At 38.9% G+C, this 25,916-nt stretch overlaps 1 protein-coding gene and 1 long non-coding RNA gene across 2 annotated transcripts; one reads left to right on the top strand and one right to left on the bottom strand.

Moving 5' to 3' along the window:
- Positions 1-12,949: 12,949 nt before the first annotated feature.
- On the bottom strand, positions 12,950-13,759 carry LOC307160750. The gene is made up of 3 exons (XR_013821628.1): positions 13,716-13,759; positions 13,232-13,282; positions 12,950-13,005 (listed from the first exon to the last, which is right to left on the bottom strand). It is a non-coding gene; the product is annotated as an uncharacterized lncRNA (long non-coding RNA).
- Positions 13,760-15,597: 1,838 nt separating this feature from the next.
- Positions 15,598-25,441, top strand: LOC307160747 (extracellular calcium-sensing receptor-like; the record flags this gene model as incomplete). The annotated part of the gene is made up of 6 exons (XM_079874932.1): positions 15,598-15,806; positions 15,897-16,185; positions 16,261-17,016; positions 17,108-17,335; positions 19,579-19,702; positions 24,537-25,441. 6 exons carry the CDS (start codon positions 15,598-15,600, stop codon positions 25,439-25,441), a joined length of 2,511 nt encoding a protein of 836 aa, XP_079731058.1.
- Between the last annotated feature and the right edge of the window lie 475 nt (positions 25,442-25,916).

Here is a 25,916-nt window from a genome sequence, read left to right as displayed (position 1 = left end):
CGTTTTCTGAAATGTGCCGACCCGTGCCCAAGTTTTTTGATGCCGGGTGACACACATGAACTGTGCGTTTTCTGCCTGGGTGAAGAGCAGGCACGGGAGGTTCTCGAGGGAGCCTCCTGTGCAAACTGTGAGCGTTTTTCTATGAAAACGCTCCGCTCTCGTCTGGCCCTCTTCTCGAGTGAAGAGGGCTCAGCATCTGGACTTTGTGGTTCAGGTCCCGCTTGTGCTGAGGCAGAGCGGCGACTTGCATCATGGGGTTCCTAGATGGAGCTCGTTGATCGTCTTGAGAGGGGTGTGAACCTCTCAGACGATTCGACGGCTGACGAGTGAGCTGCAGGTGGATGAGGAAGACTTTTCTCCTACTGTTTCTGCAGACGGTCGTAGGCCTCTCATGAGGCCTCCCAGTTAAATCTGTCCTTAGGCCTTCTCAGGCCTCCTAAGTGCTTTGAAACATAAGCACTGGGTAGATCTGTGGATCGAGCAGAGTAACTCCCCTCGCTATCTAGGGTTGTAAGCACTATGCTGAGTCATGCTCTCCGGGATACCCCATCTCTGAGATCCGGGCCGAGTGGTTCACTGCCAGCTTCGCAGTCTCTCGGGTTGGATGCCTTACCTAAAGGCAAGTGTCCAGAGGCTCTGTCTTCAGACAGACAGGAAGTGGCCAGACTGAAGCTTCCAATGTAAGTGACACCAGGTCAGGCCTTACTGGTGGCATTTCAGGTGGTACGTTCCCCTGAATAGTGACTGGCTGGGGTTCCGTCAGGTTCCCTAGCCACATTCCCTAGAAGGGACCCCTTCTATCTTGAAGTTGTGGTCACTGACATCCCAGTGTGACCTGAGGATGAGTGGTGCTAGCGTTTCATTGAATTTGCTGGTTCTGACAGCTGTCACTGCCAATGGGCATGCACTCCCCTTAGCATGGCACCGTGGGTATATCGTTCCCCGAAGCTTAATTCGACGCAGTGCGAGTTCCCTTTCGAAAGGGAACGTCTCAGGTTACGACTGTAACCTATGTTGCCTGAGAACAGGGAACAAGACACTGCGTCTTCTCGCCATGCCTCAGGGCCTGCCTACCAAACAGTACCTTCAGACGAAAGGATATTGTCATGTTTGCAAGGCGCCCTTTTATACTTCCAGGTCGCACGTTAATCATTCACGCTAATGATTCACGGGCTGTCGCCGGTCAACATGATGGCGTTCCCCAAAGCGTCATTCGACGCATTGTCTTGTTCCCTGTTCTCAGGGAACGTAGGTTACAGTTGGAACCTGAGATGTTTTCTGAATCAAATAGCTTTTCAGTAGCAAAGCTCTTCTTTTGATCAAGTAGTGCGGTAGCGTCCACACAAGCTATATTTTCCCAAGCATTTCTAAAGCACAAGCTCAAATCAGAAATACAACTGCTAAGTATCACTGAAGCTGGATCAGTAAGTGATGGTGACTTCTTCTTCTTCGTGTTTACGGTGGTTGGCAACTATAGGACCATATGATTTCATTCCCGCGATGCGGAAAACACGAATGGAATCACGGAATCCAAGCATAAAAACGGAATTTTCTGTATAACGCGGAATTTCATAGATTTTTTTAGATCTTGGATAAAATCACGATATAGACTAGTGTCTGTGAATATTACCCATTTGTGCCCAATTTTTTCGAATGGTTTCATGCATATGGTTGTGTTAACCCTCTGGGGTCGACAAACGCGCACGCGCGTTTTGCTGGATTTTCTTCACATAGTAGCACAATAAACTTAAATTTCTCCGTCATTTATGGTCATACAGAAAAAAGAAATATGAAAAAAGAATCTGTGATATTTCTACTTTTGTATGTGTCCACTTACAATCAAATCAAAACATTGTGCTTTTGTAAAATAAAGAAAATATACAGGGTGTGCTTTCTGCCTCCCCGTCGCGGTGAACTTTTTTTTTCTTGAGCACGTCTATAAACTGAAACAAAACTCAGCGAATACTTGTCACACATTTATGAGCCATATACCTTTATAAACATTTAAGTGTGTACTTTTAAATGATCAGATTCAAACTGAAAACAAATATTCTCTGTTTAAGTAATTTGTATAAAACCAACAAGATGTCCAGTATCTCAAACACTTTATCATTATTTTTAATTTGACCATGCCCACGCGCGCAAAAGAGATTCACATGCAAATCTCCACATGGAACGCGAACGCGCTCATTACCTCAAAAACAAAGCAGCACCAAACATCATCAGTCTCTGCTTTTCGTCGAGTTTGGAAGACGCGCCGTGAGCTTACATTGGATTTACCTCAGAAGAAGAAGAACGCGATTTGAAGACAAGAAAGATGTAAGGTAAGAAATTCTTACTTATTAGTTTATGTTATTGTTGCATAAACTTTACATTGCAGTTGAACTGTTGCTAGATATATGGTGAATATTATAATATTTAGACCCGTGTTTACTGTTACTGTGTTTGTGGATATCTGCTCAAATGTAGATATGAATAATATGGTAACCATAATGTTTCATATTTTGGAGCATGCTGTGCATTTGAATGTATCATATTTTGGAGCACGATCGCATTTGAAAAGCAAAACGCACCAAACATTAGGCTTCATGTTTTTACTATTATCTCATTTCATATCATCATAACGAATGGAAACATTTGAAGTAACATATGATAATCAATATATTTTTCTCTAGCGTAGTTGTTACTGAAATCTTTTGGAAGATTTTTAGGCTGCTATGGGTTATTGTTATTATTATTTTATCAGCACTGCGCATAGCCTATGCTTACAAGGCACAACAAACCTGGTGTTCATTATATTATATATTGTTGGAAACATTTGTGTGTGTGTGTATTCTGTGAATTTTAAAAAGCAATTTTAACCTGAAAAATCTAAAATGTATTCCCAAAATCGTGCAGGCCTATAGAAATCTTGATATCAGTATGTTCACTTTTTTTTTTTTTTTCTTTCAGGGACCAGATGCTACTGAGTACTGCTGACTTCAACATTCACATGAGTCTCTGTATATAAACATGGTAAAGTGAAAATCAAACACCTTGTAAATGAAAGGTATGTACAATGTTTTTAGGAATGGCACAAAGGTCTCTGTCTTTGGATCATTGTTTTCAATAGTGTGCTTTTTTGTCATTTGTTGTGTATCTTTGGATTATGTTGTGTTGTAAATAAATCCAAACAATCAAAAAGCCATTCTTTTTTAAATCTCCTCATTCTTTGTGCAAGGTTGCTCAGAATGACAGGGCCTGATGGCTCCTAATAGGGCCATTAGGGAGGGTCTTTGTCTTTCTCAGGTGTGAAAAGCCTTACATATTAATGATGTGATCACGCCTCCCGCATAAAGCTTTCTCACACAAAACACGTCTTACAATTTTTAAATCAATATATTGTCTTATCTGAATGAGCAGTCAGGGTGATTTTCACAGTTTTGGAGCAAATATTCTAGGCTACGTGATACAATTTTCAAAAGTCTTGTGAAGAAATAATCAGTAGGGGTTTCATGGCCTTATTTCAGTGACAAATTTTTTTTGTATTTTCACAAACCACGCATAAATGTCATTATCTCAAAACTACAAACTTTTACATACATGCTGCTGACATATTATTGTAGCAGAGTTTGTGCTGAATACAGTGTAATCAGACTTTAGCCATGAAAATGTCACAAGTAACAGAAATAAGCACAAATGTCAGCGCATATCAGAACACCTCCAGGGCCAGAAAACACTTCAGACCCCAGAGGGTTAAGAGTGTCTATGTGAACATGTTCTGCATTTATTTTCCCCAGGTTTTTTTTTTTTTCTTTTTTTTGAAAATCCTATTTGAATGTGAGGCAACTATAGTTGCCAGTGGGCAAATATGTTATATGCACCCCCTCAATGTCAAATATGAATAGGAGTAGAACATTTGGCATCTATCTCAAAATAACTGCTTTCAACAGATCAATCTTTATTCATAAACAAATTTATTATGTATAAAAGTGAAGAACATTTGATGCAAACCCAAAAAAGATGCATCTAGCTTATAATCTTATGAATATGAAAACACAACAAACAACAAATCCATTTGTCTTAACCCTTGTGCGCTGTTCGGGGTCTTTTTGAGTCCCAATATACACGTATAGGCTAAATCAGCGTCTTCACAGCAAGGGAAATGTTTGGAATAACAAGTAGGACTGTGCGGCACAGCTTGCCCTTTATATTGTACAACAGACCAATTAAATTAGGCAGAATGACTTTTTATATGTTTGGTTGACTGTGTTTTATTTTGATAATGAACAGTCTGCGATATGAAGCAACGCCAGAACTGATACTATGTTGTGTGAGAGCGCGATGCACCTGCGCCATCACTTGGATTTGTTCCACTGCTGGGAAATAACTTAATACTCTGTTATTTATAGTCATACAGATAATATGACATCATTCGAAACAGTAAAATGTATATTTTTATTTGTGTACATTCAAAATGACTACAAAATATCATGCCGTTGAAAAATAAATAAAACATCATGATGCGCTGCTTTAGCAGTAATACTACTTTTGAAAGTCAGTATTTAGATTATTTAACGTTAAATGCATTAAATATGCCTGAGTCACTTTGGAATAAATCACAGCGTGTTTCATGATAAAACGTGACTTACAGTCCGGAAAATAGGCTACAGTATAGGTTTTAGCAAATTCAGACCAACTGCTGATCTACACAGAGAGAAAGCCCTGTCTAGGCTCTTCTGTTGTGCCGAGCCATTCGTTAGTCTAGTTGTTTGATGAGAAAATGAAATGTAGCCTAGTTGCAATACACGCGTTAAGTTTTGTAAGCTCCGTGCAACTGCAGCAGCGGAGCACTATTATTACTAGAATATTAGAAATCTAATACTCAAGCTTTTTTCTCATTAATATTAAATTAAAAAAACGACTGAGCGAAAGATACACGGATTCTCTTGAACCACCACTGCGTTTGGCAGAAAACAACTGCAGTGCAGCCAAAATGCTCCGTTCGACTTTTCTGAGATCCTTTACTCTTCCCTGTGGATGACCTGTGACCTACTTTCTGTAAGATCTGAATTTTTGAGTTTGAATTTTTGAGATTGAATTTTAGAAAACTGAATTTGAAGTTCCGAATTTCTTCATCTTGAAAACTTGAATCTGTATTTTTTCAAACTGAATATTTGCAGTATAAGAATTCAGAACAAAAAAACTAGCTGTTTGAAAATACATGTCTATAAAATTCAGCCATAAAACCATTTCAATTTGTTAAATTTCAAATGTTCAATATTCGTTTAAAAAAAAATCAAATTCAGAACTATTTAAACTACCACCTAAAATTCAATTTTGTTAGATTTCACTTGTAAATAATTCAAATTTACACAATTCAATTTCAAATCATATTGTCATATTTTAAGCTCCATAGCTGCAAAGCTCCAATATTTGCTATTTGCCTAACTGAAAGACATATTTTCACAAGTTTTTACAGTTGTATTCATATCTACATATTATGAAATCACAATTATAACAATAAAAAAAAAAATCTGTTTTTAAATAATATTATATTATATTATGATTAGAATCAAATGAATTTTATCAATGGACAAAATTCATCCTCAAAATCAGAAACACAGAACACACAGACAGAAATGAAGTGGCACACTTTAAATTTGTAGAATTATATGAAAAACAGATGTTTCCCCGTGAATGAAATTTAGAAATGTGGGTCTTTTATAAGGTGAATTTTACATAAAAAACTATTTAACAAAACCTATTTAAGTCCAGAGTCAATGCAGCCGTCTACCAGGACATTATAGAGCACTTCATGCTTCCTTCAGCAGACAAGTTTTATGGAGATGCTGACTTAATTTTCCAGCAGGACTTGGCACCTGCCCACACTGCCAAAAAACCAAAACCTGGTTCAATGACCATGGGATTACTGTGCTTGATTGGTCAGCAAACTCGCTTGACCTTAACCCCATAGAGAATCTATGGGGTATTGCCAAGAGAAAGATGAGAGACATGAGACAGAACAATGCAGAAGAGCTGAAGGCCGCTATTGAAGCATCCTGGTCTTCCATAACACCTCAGTAGTGCCACAGGCTGATAGCATACATGTCTCACCGCAATGAGGCAGTAATTCATGCAAAAGGGGCCCAAACCAAGTACTGAGGGACGAGGGACGGATTGGTCCAAAGGCCAGGCCCTTCAGATGGCAGACAGCAGGCCAACGTAAGTAATGAGTAGGACACAGGAGGCTACAGGTAAGGATCGACAAACGGTGGGTTTTCTCTTCTCACAGGACAGCATCAGATAACTGAGTGTCACCTCTCTTTCACAGAACGACGGGGATTGGACGGAGGACCAGGACCTTTTTGGTGGGGAGCAACGAGCAGTATATGGTAGGCAGAAGGCAATAACCGTCCGATCAAATGCAGTAGTCAGCAGTAGGTGACGGGCAGGGTACAAGGGACTACAGGTGGGTGGCAACAGACAGTGGGCTTTCTCTTTTCACAGGACAGCGTCAGCTAACTGGGTGTCACCTTCCTTTCACAGGCCAGCGGAAGTTGGAGTGTAGCGACGGATAATAGGATCCCTCACAGGGCAGCGATGGCAGAATGCAGTGGCGGATAGCAGTTTCTCTAAGTTCACAGAACAGCAGTGGTGAGTACAGAATCCAGCAGTTAACAACTGAGTCTTCTTACCACAGGACAGCGGTGGCAGCATGCGATGGCGGATAGCAGTTTCTCTATGGTCACAGAACAGCAGTGGTGAATACAGAATCCAGCAGTTAACAACTGAGTCTTCTTACCACAGGACAGCGATGGCAGCATGCAGTGATGGATAACAGGTTCTCTATGTTCACAGAACAGCAGTGGTGAGTACAGAATCCAGCAGTTAACAACTGAGTCTTCTTACCACAGGACAGCGATGGCAGCATGCAGTGACGGATAACAGGTTCTCTATGTTCACAGAACAGCAGTGGTGAGTACAGAATCCAGCAGTTAACAACTGAGTCTTCTTACCACAGGACAGCGATGGCAGCATGCAGCGACGGATAGCAGGTTCTCTATGTTCACAGAACAACAGTGGTGAGTACAGAATCCAGCAGTTAACAACTGAGTCTTCTTACCACAGGACAGCGATGGCAGCATGCAGCGGCGGATAGCAGGTTCTCTATGTTCACAGAACAACAGTGGTGAGTACAGAATCCAGCAGTTAACAACTGAGTCTTCTTACCACAGGACAGCGATGGCAGCATGCAGCGGCGGATAGCAGGTTCTCTATGTTCACAGAACAACAGTGGTGAGTACAGAATCCAGCAGTTAACAACTGAGTCTTCTTACCACAGGACAGCGATGGCAGCATGCGATGGCGGATAGCAGTTTCTCTATGTTCACAGAACAGCAGTGGTAAGTACAGAATCCAGCAGTTAACAACTGTGTCTTCTTACCACAGGATAGCGATGGCAGCATGCGATGGCGGATAGCAGTTTCTCTATGTTCACAGAACAGCAGTGGTGAGTACAGAATCCAGCAGTTAATAACTGAGTCTTCTTACCACAGGACAGCGATGGCAGCATGCAGTGGCAGATAGCAGTTTCTCTGTGTTCACAGAACAGCAGTGGTGAGTACAGAATCCAGCAGTTAACAACTGAGTCTTCTTACCACAGGACAGCGATGGCAGCATGCAGCGACGGATAACAGGTTCTCTATGCTCACAGAACAGCAGTGGTGAGTACAGAATCCAGCAGTTGACAACTCTGCCCTACAAAGGCTAAGAGCAGTATCAGCAAAAACACCAAACTGAGAAAAACAGCTTTTTGTGTTTTTCTTACACCAAATATAAGCATCCAATTAAATTTAACAACAAAGGGTACAATTAGATAGATCAGAGGGAGGTGAATATTAAACATTTAGTTTTTTGACAGTCAGGCAAAAATTTGGTAGTTTTATAGGCTATACTGCGCTTTGCCTTTGCATTACTGCGTATACTTACATGGCCATACAATAACAAATAGCAGTAAGTGTAGCAAGTCATCATAATCACTTGCTTATATCATAAATCATAAATCATAAATCAAATAATTTTTTATTACCCTGAGTCTGGAGAGAAGGGGGTAGGGGAGACGACTCTCTCCAGTATTTTGAATTTGTACTGCAGTAACTATTTTAAACACTAGCTGTCAGTATTACAGATTAATTTTGACCTTTAAGGTTATTTCTCTAAGGTATTCCCCAAGGTATGGTTGCTATCCCAATGCTGTAAAAAAAGCTAATGCTAGCTAGAAAGAGCTAAACAGACAAAATTGACAACAATAAAAAGGTTAAGAGGTTTAAAACTTAACAATTTTTGGTGACTTGTTTAAGGCAAGTTTCACCCGCATTTTTCCACGTAAAAGTGAAGCCATTTTGACAGTTCCTTTCTTCTCTGAGAGAGGTTTTATAACATACTGTATGCTATAAAACCTGACTCATGCCACTTAGCTAGCTGCAACAATGTTCATGCTGACACAAAGGCAAACTGCAGTATCATAGTGAAACCAAGGCAGTACGGGCAGATACTGCATTCTGCCTTGGTTTCACCCTACTTTTCAATACAATACTGCAACTAAAAATGTCAATTTATATAAGAAATTTATTAGGTAGCCATATGAAATTTTAACAGATTGAAGAGCAGATCCTGCACTTTTTATTTGTGCAAAAAAATTTTTTTTGAAAAATTGAAGATACTGCTCTTAGCCTTTGTAGGGCAGAACTGAGTCTTCTTACCACAGGACAGCGATGGCAGCATGCGGTGGCGGATAACAGGTTCTCTTCACTTCAGCTCGTCGGGGCCGGCCGATCCACTATGAGGATACTTTCAAAAGGGAGACACCGAGTTCGACCAACAATCTGCAATTCAGACCCCACTCATTTCCCTCGCCACGCCAACCGTCTTTACTTCCGCCGCCGTCCTGCCGCCTCTGCCTCTCGACTTCTCGTAACCTCGACTTCGATCACAACCGCTCTGCTTGCCTGCGCACTCCCCACTTCAACCTGCTGCTTCTCTCTCTTCAAACCGCCACGCACACTCACTCGTTCCCAACACACGCTCAAATAGCCACTTGATTATCCACCGCAGCTGTTGCTCATCAATATGGGCGGCCATGACAGGCCGCCGGAACCGGCCTGGTGTTACACCGGAACTGTTTCCCCAAGGGAACTCGTTCCGTTCATCGTAGTTCCTATTCGTCACCCGGTGACAAAAGGCTTGAAATATCTCACTTTGCATGTAATAAGTCTATATAATATATTAGTTTCACCTTTTAAGTTGAATTACTGAAATAAATGAACTTTTGCACGATATTCAAATTTTTCGAGTTTCACTTGTATATATGAAGACCTCCAATGAAAGAGCCTCTAAAAGCCACCTCTATCAAAAATGAAATAATAATATTGAGTGAATGCTCTCCGCACATAGTGTACGTTCATCAAATACCTTCACTTCAAACTCAATAAATCCCAGCTTTAACCCATTCAGAAATGCCGGTATTGGGTAGAAACTTATACATAGGAGCCTGATAAAAAATTTAATATTAAACAAAAACTTTAGACGGACTTAGAGGCTTTTGCATCTGAAGTCTTCATATATATCGTTGCTGCCCGATGAAACTCACGTATGTCCAAAACGGTTACTTTTCAGGAAGTGAAAAAAACACCATAATTTCAAAAGCAGTTGAACGTAGCGTTGTCATACTTGGTACGGCATCTTTAAATGTAACCATATTCTTGCCACTGTAATGATATAATCCACATTTGACCAAAATCGAGTTTAAATGGACATACGTGTATATTTTACAGTAACGGTGGTCGATACGTGTTCTTCCGATCATTAATTAGAATGGCCAAGTCGCGTTTCATTTTGACAGATGAATAGGCTACGCTCATTTTATTAAATAGCCTACGTCTCAGTTTATTAAATACGCTCAGTTTATTAAATGTCTCTTGCAAACTATGAAGGGACAATGAATCAATACACTGACATGGCAATGCTAGACAGATACTTTGTTTGCACAGTCCTACCGTAATTTTGTCACTCCTCTTCACTCCTAGACATACGTCTGGCGTCAGAGGGGAAACGTTTACCTCGATAAAGTTAGGCCTACTGTAAAGTAAAGTCATTGTCTCACCAGGCTATGTTTATTTGGCACTGTATTGCAGAAAAGAAAAGTGAAAATGAAGTTGCAGTTCCAGTAAGCTCCAGTTAACCAGTTTATGTTTATTCTTCAGGTGATTCAAGCAGTAACGACTAATTAGACTCAATACTGCTACTACAGGTGGAATTATAAAATAGCAACAGGCCTTAAAGGGATAGTTCACCCAACAAAGAAAATTCTGTCATCATTTACTCACCTTCAAGTTGTTCCAAACCTGTACGAGTTCCTTTCTTCTGTTGAACACAAAAGAAGATATTTTGAAGAATGTCAGTAACCAAACAGTTTCTGGTCCCCATTGACTTCCATAGTATTTTTTTTCCTACTACGGAAGTGATTGGGGACCAGAATATCTTTGATTATCAACATTCATCAAATTATCTTGTTTTGTGTTCAAAACAACATAGAAACTCATATACATTTAGAACAACTCGAGGGTGAGTAAATGATGGCAGAATTTTCATTTTTGGGTGAACTATACCTTTAATGCAAGATTTTAATCATGTCTTTCCAGTCAGAATTGGCTGACAGGAATTCCAAGAGTTCAACAGACAAGACCAAGTCATTTTAAAACATGCACATAAACAATTACATGCCAATACACAATACATAGAACATTTAATTAATAAATTAATCAGTAAGTCAGGACAGCCCATTCATCCAGGTAGTGAAATAGTGCATCACTCATGGTCAAGTGCATTGTAAAATGGATGAAAGTCCTTGGGTAAAAAAATTTTCAGTTCTTGAAGGTGCTTGAACTTCAGGGCTTTAATTTTTGGGGGGGATGTAAAGAGTGGGGCCATGATGACACACGTCTTCCTCAGGGATGGGGATGTGAAGGGTTGCCAGTTGTCCGAGTGTAGTAATTTAAACTCCATACTGCCATCCACATTGTATCTAATAGATAGATTAAAGAAAAGAAGGGGGGAGGGGTGTCGGGGAACATAGGACACAGAGATAAGAGGGATCCAAAAGCATGTTTAGATTTATGAAACAAAATATTTTAATATGATATGGTTAATGTTTCATTTATTTGTGAAAAAAGTGTGTAAAAAAAACAAAAAAACACCTGACTGTTCGAAAGTCATGCACCATAGGATCTCCAACTTTGCTACCAGGTCGGACTGACTTACAGATGTTGACTTTGCTGAAGTCTTGGAAAAAGCTGTAACCAACATACTTCACCTCGTATGGTTTTGGACTGGAACGAGCTTCTCGAATAACTGCAGCATACTCAGCTGGAACATGTATATGACGGTTTCTCAACTTCCTCTCAATCACACTGTGCACAGAGTCACATTCCATTTGTGTGTGACCTCTTTCAAGGTACTTCTGTGTCACACATTTCTTTTTCTCAGTAGCAAACTTTAAGAGGGCATTGCTCAGGACCAGATTTCTGTTTTGATAACCACACCCATCACTCCAAAGGATGAATTCATTGTAAGTGGGGTGTGCTTCAAGGTAATCCACAATGCAGGAGGCAAACTCGTTGGCAGAGACCCCAGCTTCGCCCTCATGCCAAAGGTAATTTTTTGCTTCATGTGATGCCATATTGTAGATGGTAAAATTATGGACACCAAGCTTCATTTTGTAGTAGAGGGCAGACGCTTGAAGCTTTGGGCACAGGAGAAGGCCCTGCAGATCCATGCATGCAACCAAGGTGGTGTTGTTTGCAAGTTGTTTGTCCTTTACCTTTTCTGCTTGTGCGTCGTCCTTTTTACAGTGTTCCTCCCACACGGCAGCCTCGATGTTCCCGGCTTTGAAGGCACAGCAAGTGTCACACTGATCTTTCTTCGGATGGAACAGAGAAAGATTTAAATCGTTGAAGGTGTTAGTGAATACTTGCCGTGACAGAGGCTGGATGCTGTGGTCTGCACATGATTGCTTATACTGTGTGTGGAGATGACTGATGGACTTGAAGAAAGGCTCCAGGTACATCTTTGATGAGGAGGACCTGCAGTAGTGCGATGGAACTTTTGGCAGATCCAGAAGGAAGGTCTTTGGGAAGTCCTGCTCCTCTGTCCTTACCCTCACTCTCGCCATCTTCTCAGGACTTTCCCCTCTTCGCCCAACCCACTTTAAAAAAGTCCACTGCTTGATGCCAAGTGCAGACAGGAACATCCTTTGACAAACTCTGAGCCTTTTACCATCTACACATAAACAACAAAAGAGAGATGCTGACCTCCGAGATTGAACCGCTTCTGTCCGGTGCCGCTTGACATCACTCACCTCCACCGATGTTTTCACATACATTCTCCTCTCTTTCCATTCCAATTTCCCCCAAAAATACTTGAAAATTTCCTCCCTCTTCCCTTCATCAATTTCGGAGCAGTGTAGTTTGCTCGATTTCTGGCAGGACACAGACTGGCACCGCCCGCCCATTTTTCTTTCTTCTTTGATGACAAATTCATTTTTTTTCCATCCAAGATAAGATTGGCCCCTCATTCTTTTCCTTTTCTGGATGTTACCCTTCCAAGTGTCTGGGTTGGCCCTCTTCCTTGACCTTCCCCGATTATCAATGGCACCTTCATATGATTAAAATAAAAATAAAAGAAAAATGATGTTCTACAAATGCACATTTCTCTTACATGGTTTCTTAGCATGTGGATATATGTGTGTGTGTCAGTGTGTAGGCATGCATTTAAGTTTGGCATTGCTGTGTGTGTGTGTGTGTGTGTGTGTGTGTGTGTGTGTGTGTGTGTGTGTGTGTGTGTGTGTGTGCATGCGGCTGAGCCCACTAGTAGCTGACAGAAATGTAAAAATAATGACAATAAGTTACTCACCTTCATTGACAGGTGTGTAATCCGGGTCATTTTCTGGATCGTGTTCAAGTGAGTCTTAGAATAATAAAGAGGAACACATTTAGTACAACTAATGCACTGTTCACATCATTCAGATATAAGATTGCATTCATTTTGACTGGTAATCGATTAAATACGCTAGATTTGTAATTAGTAATGGGCTTTAGTCTTTAAGTCCTACTCAAAACCAATGTGAGGTGGAGGCTGTAGTATAGTATAATCTGAGAAGAAGAAGGAGAAGAAGAAGAAGAAGAATACTTACCCTCACTGGCAGCTATTTCGGAATGATTTTCTTTATCACTTTCCAGAGAATCTAACAACAATAAAGATAAAATGCATTTAGCACACTGAATAGCCTACAATGTTTGAATAATTCAGAACTGAGCTTGCATCAGTAGCTTTGACCAGCAAATGTACAGTAACTATATATTTTGAATTCTCTATGATTAAAATGTTTTAATTTAGCCATATACAATTTGATGGGTTAGCACTTGGAAATCGTTAGCCTCATAGCATAATTGCCTAAGTCATTTTTGTTTCTTCTTGTTTTCCAAAGACATTGAAATATGACTTAGGCAATTATGCTATGAGGCTAACGAAATGCAACAGCAGTTTCCTTGATCAAGGGAACCAGAATAACATGTGTGACAGGCTTTCATCTTAATGTGCAACACATCAATAGGCTTTAGGTTGCTGTATAGGTAGCTGCTACTGGGAGAAAATAATTTTAAGCCTAAAGTACCTACCCTCATTGGCAGCTGTCTGAGAACTGTCACTTTCAAGTGAATCTAAGAATGACAGAGAGGAAAACCAGTTAACATTTGAGTAATGAATACAATGTAGACTTTACTGTTTGGCTGACTCAATTCTATTTTCCTACAAACCTTCCTCCTCATTGCTGACCCTCGCAATCGCCTCAACAACAGCCCTATCATAGCTAACATTCATCAATTCACACAGCTCCTTTACAGAGACAGACATCCTGAAGGAAGGGAGAAAAAACAGATCAGAAAAAATATAGCGCTATGCCCAGTCAACTTTGCTTCACTTCGGAAATCCGTACGTTAACATCTCCACAATAAAAACGTAGCAAGATAACTCTAGTGCTGGAAATTCTCAGCCTCTGGCAAGCGGTGATAGCACAGTATGAGTGAGGCATGTTCTAGTGACAATCATGACAGTAGTATTACAGGTTATAATTTGATCAGTTTGACTCAGAAAAAAAAAAGTTTGAATCTTATCAATGAGACGAGTTTATTTACATACTAGCAAGCAAGCTAATCTGTGAAGAACTAGGCTAACTAGCCTGTGGAGAGCTTCAATGTCATACTTTCGTCAGCCAGGTTCACAATAAAAATATTCGGTGACAATTACTTCGTCTAGACCATTTACCGGTAAATAACAGTTGTGAATATATAATAAACTTGAGAACAGTTGTCAAAAACAAACGTTTGCTGATACTTTACCTCACAGTGTTATTCGGCTATCCGATGCTGAGCTTCCAGAGACGCGAAACTTCACAAGACCGGCGAGATGCCTCCACATGGTGGGAGATACACGGCGTGATTGACAGCTTTGACACCAGATGGATATACGTGAAAATCAGATGACATGATTTCACAACTTTTCATTGGTCATTTAGATATGTGAAGCATACTGTATACGGAAATGAACCTGGACATTCTATCCGTCGAAAAATCTCAAAATCTGCTAAATGGACATACGCGGTTTTCATCGGACAGCGACGATATGTATCTATCTTTGGTCCTCACATTCTTCCTCAAAGTTCAATCTTAGTGACATACCCGACTGAAAGGCTCTATATGCGGGTCATTGTCTTCTCAGGATTGAATCACATCAATATTCATGATCATTCACACCGCCACGCATATTGCCTTTCTAAACAAAAAGTGTCTTACAAAATTTAAATAAATGTATTGTTTTATGTGAATGAGTAGGCAGGATGATTTTCACATTATTTTGAAGCAAAAACTCTAGGCGACAACATTCATAAGTCAAAAGTCTTGTGGACACATTTTTAGTATGTGTTTTGTGGCTTTATTTCAGAAACTTTAATTTTTTGTTTTTTCAGTAACCATGCATACACATTAGTCTCTCAAAAATACAAGCATGTACATGTTGCTCTCATATTATGGTGTGTAGGAGTGTAATGACAGCTTTGCCATTAATGTTTATAAGCAACTGAAAAAAGCACAAATGTCAGAGCATGTCAGAACATCTCAAGGACAAAAAACACGTTGGACCCTAAGGGTTAGTTATGCTAATTTATTGGAATGAATAGTTGAAGGTAATCTCTGACAAATATCTGTTTGGACCAAAAAGAGGCATACTGTGTTAGATAGGTATCACAGTATGATTTCACAGCAATGAGTGATTATTTAAATATTCACAGTTTAACAATTTAATGCCTTTTAATGGCTTGATTAAATCAGACTCTATCATAATAGCGTGACTCTATTCTGCCTCTGCTTGACTTGACCCATGTCCTTACCCAATGAGGTCACTGGCTGCATTGACAATCAATCATCCATATTAATTGTGCGTATAAAAGTGCAAATATTGAACTAAGCCAGTTGCATTTGGCCTCTGTTGAACTCAGACTTTTGGATGTCTGTCTTTATTTGCATACTCTTGCTTAACTTTCAACTTCATGCAAAGGCAGAAAAGCCTTTTTGCCGAATGATGGGGGACCCACAATACCCGTTGCTATCCAAGGATGGAGACGTAACTATTGGAGCACTTTTTCCAATCCACAGCATAGAGACATTACCTTCATTTAAATTTAAGCAAAAACCTCAGCTTTTATCATGCTCAAGGTTTTTTACTTCAAAATCTATTTTGGTCATTATAGCAGATCGTGCAAATAATATGTTTGTTTAACCTTCTGGTTTCATTTTTTTGTACAGTGTGAGTCTGAGAGATTTCCGAATGGCTCAAATCATGATCTTTGCCATAGAGGAGATTAACAGAAGTGAAAATTTGCTCCCAAATGTTTCTATTGGCTACCGAATTTATGATACGTGTGGTTCAAGACTATCTTCTATGGGTGCAAATATGGCATTGATGAATGGTGTACAATTTGCATCAGGGGACAGATGCAATGGACAGTCTCCTATCCATGCTATCATAGGAGAAACAGAGTCATCCAACACAGTGATTCTGTCCAGAACTACAGGACCTTTTAAAATTCCAGTGGTAAGGAGCAACAACACTTAATGTTTGACATAAATACTGATGACTGTTTCACTGTTTTCTTATGCCTTATTTCAGATAAGTCCCTCAGCCTCATGTGAATGTCTCAGTAATAGAAAAGATTACCCCCATTTCTTCAGAACTATCGCTAGTGATTACCACCAGAGCAGAGCACTAGCATACATAATCAAATACTTCGGCTGGTCTTGGGTGGGAGCAGTGAACAGTGACAACGATTATGGAAACTATGGAATGGCAATATTTCTGAATACAGCCGAGAAGGAGGGGATTTGTGTGGAGTACTCTGTAAAATTCCAGAGAACAGAGCCTGAAAAACTAAAAAATGTGGTAGACACAATAAAAAAAGGCACTGCAAAAGTTATTGTTGCATTTCTTACCAATTTTGAAATGAACAATCTACTTGATTATTTAATTATTCAGAACATTACAGGCCTCCAAGTAATTGGTGTGGAGGCATGGATAACAGCAAACAGTATGGTCACTCCAAACAGTTTTCATGTGCTGGGAGGATCATTGGGGTTTGCTGTAAAAAAAAACAATATTGAAGGTTTTGCAGATTATGTTATAAAAGCATTCTGGGACACAGCTTTTCCATGCTCACAGACTGAGGGGAATTCTTCTCAATATCAATTAATTTGCAACACATATCAAGATCTCCTTGTGTTGAAGAGCAACAATGAAGATGTGCCTGAACAAAGATATGCAAGCAATGTATACAAATCAGTTTATGCCGTGGCTCATTCACTTCACAATCTATTGAAGTGCAAAGAAAAGGAGGGTTGTGAAACAGACCTGAAAATACAACCACAGCAGGTAATAAAAAAGAAAGACAGAGTGATAGACTGAAAGCCAATGAACAAGAGGATTCACCAATTTGTGCCTGCAAATGACTTTTTCTCAATAGGTGGTTAAGGCTCTGAAAAAGGTCAATTTCACCATAAAGATGGGAGATCATGTGTGGTTTGACAGCACTGGTGCAGTTGTAGCCCAATATGAAGTCGTGAACTGGCAGCAGGACTCTAATGGATCAATCAAGTTTAAACCAGTAGGATACTATGATGCCTCACTGACCCCTGACCAACGATTTGTTCTCAACACTGACAACATAATCTGGGCCGGAGGACAGCTGGAGGTAAATGGCTGTAACATACAGGGTTTGTTTAAAGTTTGGAAACAAAATGTCAAAACATTTGAACTGGTCAATAAAAATAGCTTGAAGGATATCACATTAGAAAGGTATTTTTAACAGTGCCCTCCACCTTTGCTCAAGGCTTTGCACCAATTCAAATTCAGAACAGAAATTTTGGTTTCAACCACACAAAACCGTTTACAGATGTATGCTGTATGATTCCACATTTATGAAAGTAAAATAATGACAAATGTATTTGAAACAAAAAAGATTGTTGAATTTCACTAATTGAAAAATAAAAATGCACTGCTTGCATTTCAATGCATTGTATTTTTATGACTTGCATTTTTATGGTCTGAAATTCAACATTATATTTAAGCTGTGAATGTTTCAATTAAAAACATTTCACACACATTTTCATTATTAAAAATTCAATATTACTTATTCACATTCCAGATTTCAGTCTGTTTAAAAATACAACGCATCATATTCGACAGGCAATTTTCGGACCATTTTATTTCGCCATACAAATTCGCTTCCATAAATTCAGTGGTTCAAATGTATATAGTGTGCCTCATTAATAAGGTGCACACTGAGATGATCTTTTAATACTGTATTAGTCTAATAAGCCACGTTAAGCGTTTTCTTTTATAAATGCTTAGTTTTGTATGTTGCATAACTTGCGTTCATATTGTGGGCTAATCTTCTTGCCTGTATATAGTTTGAATCTTATCAATAAGGTTTATACTAAGTTTGGTCTTTTAATGTTACTGCATTTTTCCATTAAGCTATGTTAAGTGTGTTACTTGTCCCATCGGCTGGAGAATCCTGGAGTTTGCCGTATGAGGGAAACCCTAATACAGCAGCACGGCGCCACAATATAAAGTTAAGGAAACTTAACAACCGAGAGACTCAGATGTAATGTTTGATCTGTACATCAGCATTGGGAGAATAACGTTATAATCTTGTTCATGGTAGAGAAAGTTGCTTACATGTACACGGGGAAAGTAACCATGAAGACTTAAATGTAAATGCAGATTTTGTGTCTTAATCAGCTTTTCCGCACAAATACTGGCCCTGATAATCATTACATATACTTACTGCTTGCTCCATTTCTGCAAATCCACTTTTGTGGATGAATGTTTCTCTCTGGTATACCACCAGCTGGTTGCACCACCAGCTGGTGAAGCTGACTAACAGCAGATGGAGATTACGCACCAATACTCTACTGCTATTCCTGCAGTTCCCAGTGTGTAATGATGTATTCATTATCCAATAATGAATTTATGGACCACTGAATTTATGAAAACTGGACCATAAAATGGACTTAAAAATTGCCTGTCGAATATTATAGGTTGTATTTTTAAACAGACTATTTTGGAAGTGAAATCTGAAAGGTGACTATGGATTATTACATTTTTTTATAATGAAAATGTGTGTGAAATGTTTTGAATTGAAATATTCACATCTTAAAGGTGGGGTAAGCGATATTTCAAAAAGGCTGTTGGACATTGTTGATATTTGAAATCAACACAAACAAACACACCCCTCTCTTCATTGCTCCGTCTCCAAAACTCACCCTCCAAACCTAACCGCCCTGCTCCGAGTCGGTCTCAAACCCCGTTCGCTGGCATGCGAGGCGAGTACACTAAAAATGCAAGACCTAAACATAAAACGCATTAAAATACAAGCAATGTTAATGCAATGCATTTTATTTTTTTCAATTAGTGCAGTTCAACAAGCTTTTTTGTTTCAAATACATTTGTCTTTATTTAACTTCCGTCACATTGGTTTCAAAGAAGATAACATGATTTACTTTACCAAGAATCAACTGAATATTAGAAAACGAAAATTGCATTAATTCTTGGTGTACAAGGAAAATAGTTGTGGTCTAAATTGTATTTATATTGTTTACTGACACTGGAAATTCAGAGCAAAAAGGTCAAGTGGATAATGATGTTTGATCAAATGTACAAAAGCAACAGCAGAGGGCATTACTGACCAAGTTTTGAACAAAATGGCATCACTACAGTAGTAATTGTTTTGAATTACTGTAACAGCACTTTGAAATGAATTTCATTCCAAAAACATTTTCACTGACCATGAGCATTGCATATTGGCATTAATTAACATTGCAGGTATGAAATACTGTTCTCCGAAATTGACAAATTAACAAAAAAATTACAAATATTTTTATTTTGCAAAGTAAAATTAGATAATTGTGTACAGTGTATTTTTCTATGTAGAAGCCAAGGTCTGTGTGCAGTGAGAGCTGTCCTCCAGGAACTAGGAAGGCTGCACAGAAAGGAAGACCTGTCTGCTGTTATGACTGTATTCCATGTGCAGAAGGAGAAATCAGTAATGAGACAGGTAATTTTCAGCCCATCTCTCAGTTTCGGTCCATGTACCTTCGGATAATTTGTTTTCTCGTTTTTGTTTTCTAAACAGAAAAACAAAGAAACCATTAATTTATCACATATTCGACCCTTCTCATGAACATAAATAAACAAATCTCTGAACAGATTTTCATCACACTTTGTTCTATTCTGCCAACTGGAATAACAATAAAACCAAAATGGTTAAACAGCTTGAATATTCGATCTCTACATGGGCGGGAATAAAACACCCCTTTCCACTGATTGGTCAACCAAAGATCAAGCTGTGACATCAGTTCTTACTCAGGTCCGCGCAACAGAATAATAAGTCATCTGATACAGTTGTTTGGATTATTACAGAGTTTATTGCAACTACATTTATTCTCTTTCTCATCAAACATCCAGACTAATAAATGGCTTGACACAAACCATACCAGGGCAGAGCCTAGACAGAGCTTTCTTCTGTGTAGGCTACACATAAATTTGCATGCCGTGAAATACTAATTTATCATATTAAATAACAGTTTACTTTGCATTTGCTGTCACAACTACCCCTAGTCTACGTATTTGGCACACCGCCTGTGTTGTTTAGCTGACCAAATCTTAAAATCTGTGTCTGTGCATTCAGACCGCCACCGGCAAGAGCGTCAAAGTGACCAGAAGTCATTCATTTTCAATGCGAACTCTGACGACACAAAAGAACACAAGCCTTACCACACAAATGGCTTTTAATTGGTTTATTTTGTTAGCAAGCATATAACTATAATTGTTAAGTTCTTTCCATTGATCAATTTCTTACTTTCACATTTAAAAGATTTCATGAGGTTAACTTATACCCTACTTGTAGCCTGGGAAAACCCAGACAACTTCCGGCAAATTTAGATTTGCTCTGCAAGTAGTCTGGCAAAGAGCTCATTCAAGTCCATTTCCCCATGCCGAGAAATCGCGGCACCAATCAGAAACGTTGAGGCGGGCTTTACACATGACGATAGCTCTGATTGGTTTTAGGTCTAGCCTATCCAATTGCGCCCAGAGGCATTTGAGCGACGTCCACTCCGACGTTCGTTGGTGAAGCGCACCAACTTTTAAATGCATTATTATATTCAAATTGCAAACACATGAGGACAGTCTCCATTAAAGACCCACTGGCAGATGAACGTGCAACTACATTTCTCTCCGAAACGGTAGGAAATTAAATTAGATTTAATAGAGGATTTTAACTGTGACAAGATGATTGACAGGGCAGTTTACATGATGGGATGCACGCGACAGATCCGTCCGATAAAGATGACGAAGTAGTATGTCCCAAAGTTGCCTACTTTTTTGCTACACATTCAAAAGTAAATACATTTTCTTCACAAAAAGAGTACATATGGCGTAGTGTAACATAGGCGAATTGGGACGCAGCATATGGCTTTACACATGACGATCTCTGATTGGTTTTAGGAGTTTTAGGTCTATCCAATTGTGCCCAGAGGCATTTGAGCGACGTCCGTTGGTGACGCCCCTTTGGAAATGAGTTATTAAAGGAGCTTTGCCAGACCATAACTCAGTTACTACTGAGAATGGTCTGGTTTTAACCAGGCTACCCTACTTGTGGTCAGTCTGCACAAATACCAATCAACATGCTTGTTTGCTTTGCGGCCCTTTTAAATAAAGTTTCAAAATGCGTTCTTCTGCCTACACATAAATTTGCGTGCCGTGAAATTAGTTTATCATATTAAATATTAATTTACATCATATCTGCTGTCACAACTACCCGTAGCCTACCTATTTGGCACACTGCCTGTTTTATTTAGCTGACCAACACTTGAAATATGTATGCCAAAACTGTGCGACGCACTGGACAGTGCGGAGAGAATGTAGCATATTTACACTGTAGAGAAGTGCAGAGCAGCAGTCCTGACTGTTGTTTTGAGCAATAGACTGAGTGTATTTCATTAACACTGAGTATTAAAGGAATAGTTCACCCAAAAATGAAAATTAGCCCATGATTTACTCACGCTCAAGTCATCCTAGGCGTAAATGACATTCTTCTTTCAGACAAATACAATTGGAGTTTTGTATTAAAAAATTGTTTGGCTCTTCCAAGCTTTACAATGGCAGTGAATGGCCGTTTCTGTTTTGAAGTCCATAAAAGTGCATCTATCCATCATTAAAGTGCTCCACACTGCTAATAAAGGCCTTCTGAAGCGAAGCAATGCGTTTGTGTAAGAAAAATTTCCATATTTAAAACTTTATAAAGTAAAATAACTAGCTTCCGGCCAAAAGAACATACGGATTCCACTTTCGCCTAAAGCGCAACTTATGACGTCGGAAGTAGTTTAGTGCGTCATGTCGTAGCGTAAATATCAGTAGTACGTTGCATTAATCACATAAGTTGCGCTTAAGACTTTAGTGTAATTATTTTACTTTATAAAGGTATAAATATGGATCTTTTTCTTACACAAACGCATCATTTCGCTTCAGAAGGCCTTTATTAACCCCCCGGAGCCGTATGGAGCACTTTTATGATGGATAGATGCACTTTTATGGACTTATAAAGCCATTATAAAGCTTGGAAGAGCCAGGATATTTTTTTATATACCTCCAATTGTATTCGTCTGAAAGAAGAATGTCATATACACCTAGGATGACTTGAGGGTGTGTAAATCATGAGCTAATTTTCATTTTTGGATGAACTATTCCTTTAATATCACTCAAAACAATGTTTTAATTTTTTTCTGGCAGCTAAACTTCTAAAGCAAAGTCACAGATCATTGTGCGACATACAGCATAAGCACACAGAGTAGTGATTAATTTCTGAACAAATCGGTTAAGTAAGTGATTCACCAGCCATACAGCCTTTTATTACTGAACGAGTCAGTGTTTGACAAAATGACTCATTCATTAACACAGTGAGTTTCTGCCACCTACTGGCGATATTTCATAATCGTTTCATCTTGTAATTTATTTCATATTTCTGTATTCAAAATGTTGTTTAAAACATCAAATTAATCTCATTGTATTATTCATTTGCAGTTGCTGTGTAAATGCATTTACTGACCTCTCTGAGCAGCATTACTTTGTGTAAATAGGCCTCCATCAAAAAGCAACTTCAGATGCTGCTTCTAATGCCACCTCTACAGCACAAGATGCCTTTGGTTGAATCAGCCTATAGAGTTAAACTCTAATTTTATTGACTAAATTTAAGAATTTAAATTTAAAGATGACATAGGCCTACATTAAATAAAAGTATTAATTATTTAAGTATACTTAATTATTTAAGTATATTTGGCTTAATTAATTTCTGATGGTGATACATGGCAAGAAAAAAAAATACTCTTCATCTCTGGCTTTATTATTCAAAGTGTTATTTCATAGTCTACCATTGAATTGATTCTGCTCTGTGCTTCACTGTAACTTATGCATTCTCTCTGCGCTGTCCAGGCCGCCGCGTAGATTCGGGACACAGACACATTCTGAGAGTTGGTCAGCTAAATAAAACAGGCAGTGTGCCAAAAACGATACGATAAATTAGTATTTCACAGCATGCAAATTTAGAGATAAGAAAAACACTGTCTAGGCTCTGCCCTGGTATGATTTGTGTCGAGCCATTTACTAGTCTGGCTGTTTGATGAGAAAGAGATTAAATGTAGTTGCAATAAACTCTGTAATAATCCGAACAACTGTATCAGATGACTATTATTGTTACGGTCACCAACTGGAGTGCCCTTGAGAGCCCCCAGAGGGCACTCCACATCAGACTATTGTTATTCCCTCTCAAACTACAATTCCCATAATTCTCATTGTTCTCAGAACTCATTGTTTTCAGCTGTGTCTCATTATCCTGTTAAAGGAGAACTCCGGTCAATTTTAACATTGAGCTCATTTTTTTTGTAAATTTGGAGTGCTGTCAGTACAGAGAACAACGACAAAAATCGGTGTTGCCTACACCGTGTTATCCTCTTTTTAAAATTTGCACCCTGTTGACTTGCAATGGGGCAAGTTTTAAACCTTTATTGTGTCGAGGCTTCGAACCAATTCGACACCCGTCTCTACGGTGACCCCTAGTTGTCAGAACAGTGTAAATGCAACAAAAATGAGAAGACAGAGAACATCGCCCCCAGCTGTGAACCATTGAAATTTTTAAGTGTTTTGAAACGTTTCGAAACAGTTTTGACGTAATGAAGCCTCGTTTATTGAAATCACGCGACTCTGGCAGTTTGATACACGCTCCGAACCATTGATTTGGAACAAAAGATTTATAAAGGTTTCGAAGCTTCATGAAGCAGTGTTTCGAAATTACCATCATTATATTTAACTGTTATTGTTTGTTTGTGTATGACCCTTGTCTGGATTTGGATTACGATTGTGGAAAACTCTTTAATTAAATACTGTATTTGGATCCTCAACCTTCTTGTCTCTGAACAGTAAGTGTAACAATTATTCTGTTGTGCGGAGATAAGAACTGATGACAACACGGCTTGATCTTTGGTTGACCAATCAGCGGAACCATCTAGAGATCGAATATTCAAGCTGTTTATCCATTTTGGTTTTAGTGTTTTTCAATTTGGCGGATTAGAACAAAATGTGATTAAAATAAAAATATGAAAAAAACGAGAAGGGTCAGATATGTGATAAAAACGGTTATACGAAAAAGAATACGAAAACGAGAAAACAAATTATTTGAAGGTACACAGACCATTTTTTTTTAAATGGTTATTTCCTTCTTTGTTTTTCCCTTCTCTTGCAGTATTGACATGCAGTACTGCAAGAGAAGTATTAGCAAAGAGTTCATAAATAAAATTATTCTCCTTTTGTTTGTAACATCACAATTTTCTTTCCAGATTCAAATAACTGCAAGCAGTGTCCAGGGGAATATTGGTCTAACGCTGAGAAAAATAAATGTGTGTTAAAGGCTGTCGAATTTCTGTCATTCACAGAAGTTATGGGTATAGTGCTAGTCTTTTTCTCACTATTTGGAGTTGGATTGACTATACTGGTGGCCATCCTGTTTTACAGCAAGAAGGACACCCCCATAGTAAAAGCCAACAACTCAGAGCTAAGCTTCCTCCTGCTCCTCTCATTGATTCTGTGTTTTCTCTGTTCACTTACTTTCATTGGTCGGCCCACGGAGTGGTCCTGTATGTTGCGACACACAGCGTTTGGGATCACTTTTGTCCTCTGTATCTCCTGTGTTCTGGGGAAAACAATGGTGGTGTTAATGGCCTTCAGGGCTACACTTCCAGGAAGTAATGTCATGAAATGGTTTGGGCCTGCACAACAACTACTCAGTGTGCTTGCCTTTACACTTATACAGGTTCTAATCTCTGTGCTATGGCTAACAGTATCTCCTCCATTTCCCAACAAAAATATGAAATATTACAAAGAAAAAATCATTCTTGAGTGCAGTCTGGGTTCTACTATAGGTTTCTCAGCTGCTCTGGGTTATATTGGTCTACTGGCTGTCTTGTGCTTCATGATGGCTTTTTTGGCTCGGACGCTGCCTGATAAATTCAATGAAGCCAAATTCATCACATTCAGTATGCTTATATTCTGTGCTGTATGGATTACATTTATCCCATCTTATGTCAGTTCTCCTGGAAAATTTACTGTAGCCGTGGAGATATTTGCCATTTTAGCTTCAAGCTTTGGTTTACTATTCTGCATATTTGCACCAAAATGTTATATAATCATGTGTAAGCCTGAACAAAATACAAAGCAGCATATGCTGGGAAAGTTTAACAAATAAACTGATTTAATTTAACTGTTCTTTTTCAATGCTATATATGTGGACAAAGTCATAACAATTTGACCATGTACAAAGTAGCTCTGTAGAACGTATGTGGTCCACGAGTTTGAGTTAGTCACTATGTTCTGTATGTTGTAGGTTTTCATGTTGCTAGTTGCATTAAATAATAGTTTAGGGTATTTTCTTACAAATTTCACACTGCTTTTTATGGTGGTATCTGAATTGTTGTAATATGTGTAAAACAGAGCTGTTACTTGCATGAATGACATGTGGTAGGCCTACCTGAACTGTTAATCTGGCAGTTTTCAGTGCTAAAATTGGGTCTTTTCATTGGAAGAGATTGCAGCAGATGGTAGTTTAAATAATCTTTTATTTAAATGAAAAACTTAACTGACAAATATATTTATTGCTTGTGTGTATCTCTTTTACCGATCTAAAAGTGTGTAGAACTACTTTTTTATACATCCCATCTCAA

Source organism: Squalius cephalus, assembly GCF_949319135.1.
Source record: "Squalius cephalus genome assembly, chromosome: 6".
NCBI lineage: Eukaryota > Metazoa > Chordata > Actinopteri > Cypriniformes > Leuciscidae > Squalius > Squalius cephalus.
Note: the sequence above shows the minus strand (reverse complement) of the source record. Positions and strands in the feature narration are given on the sequence as shown.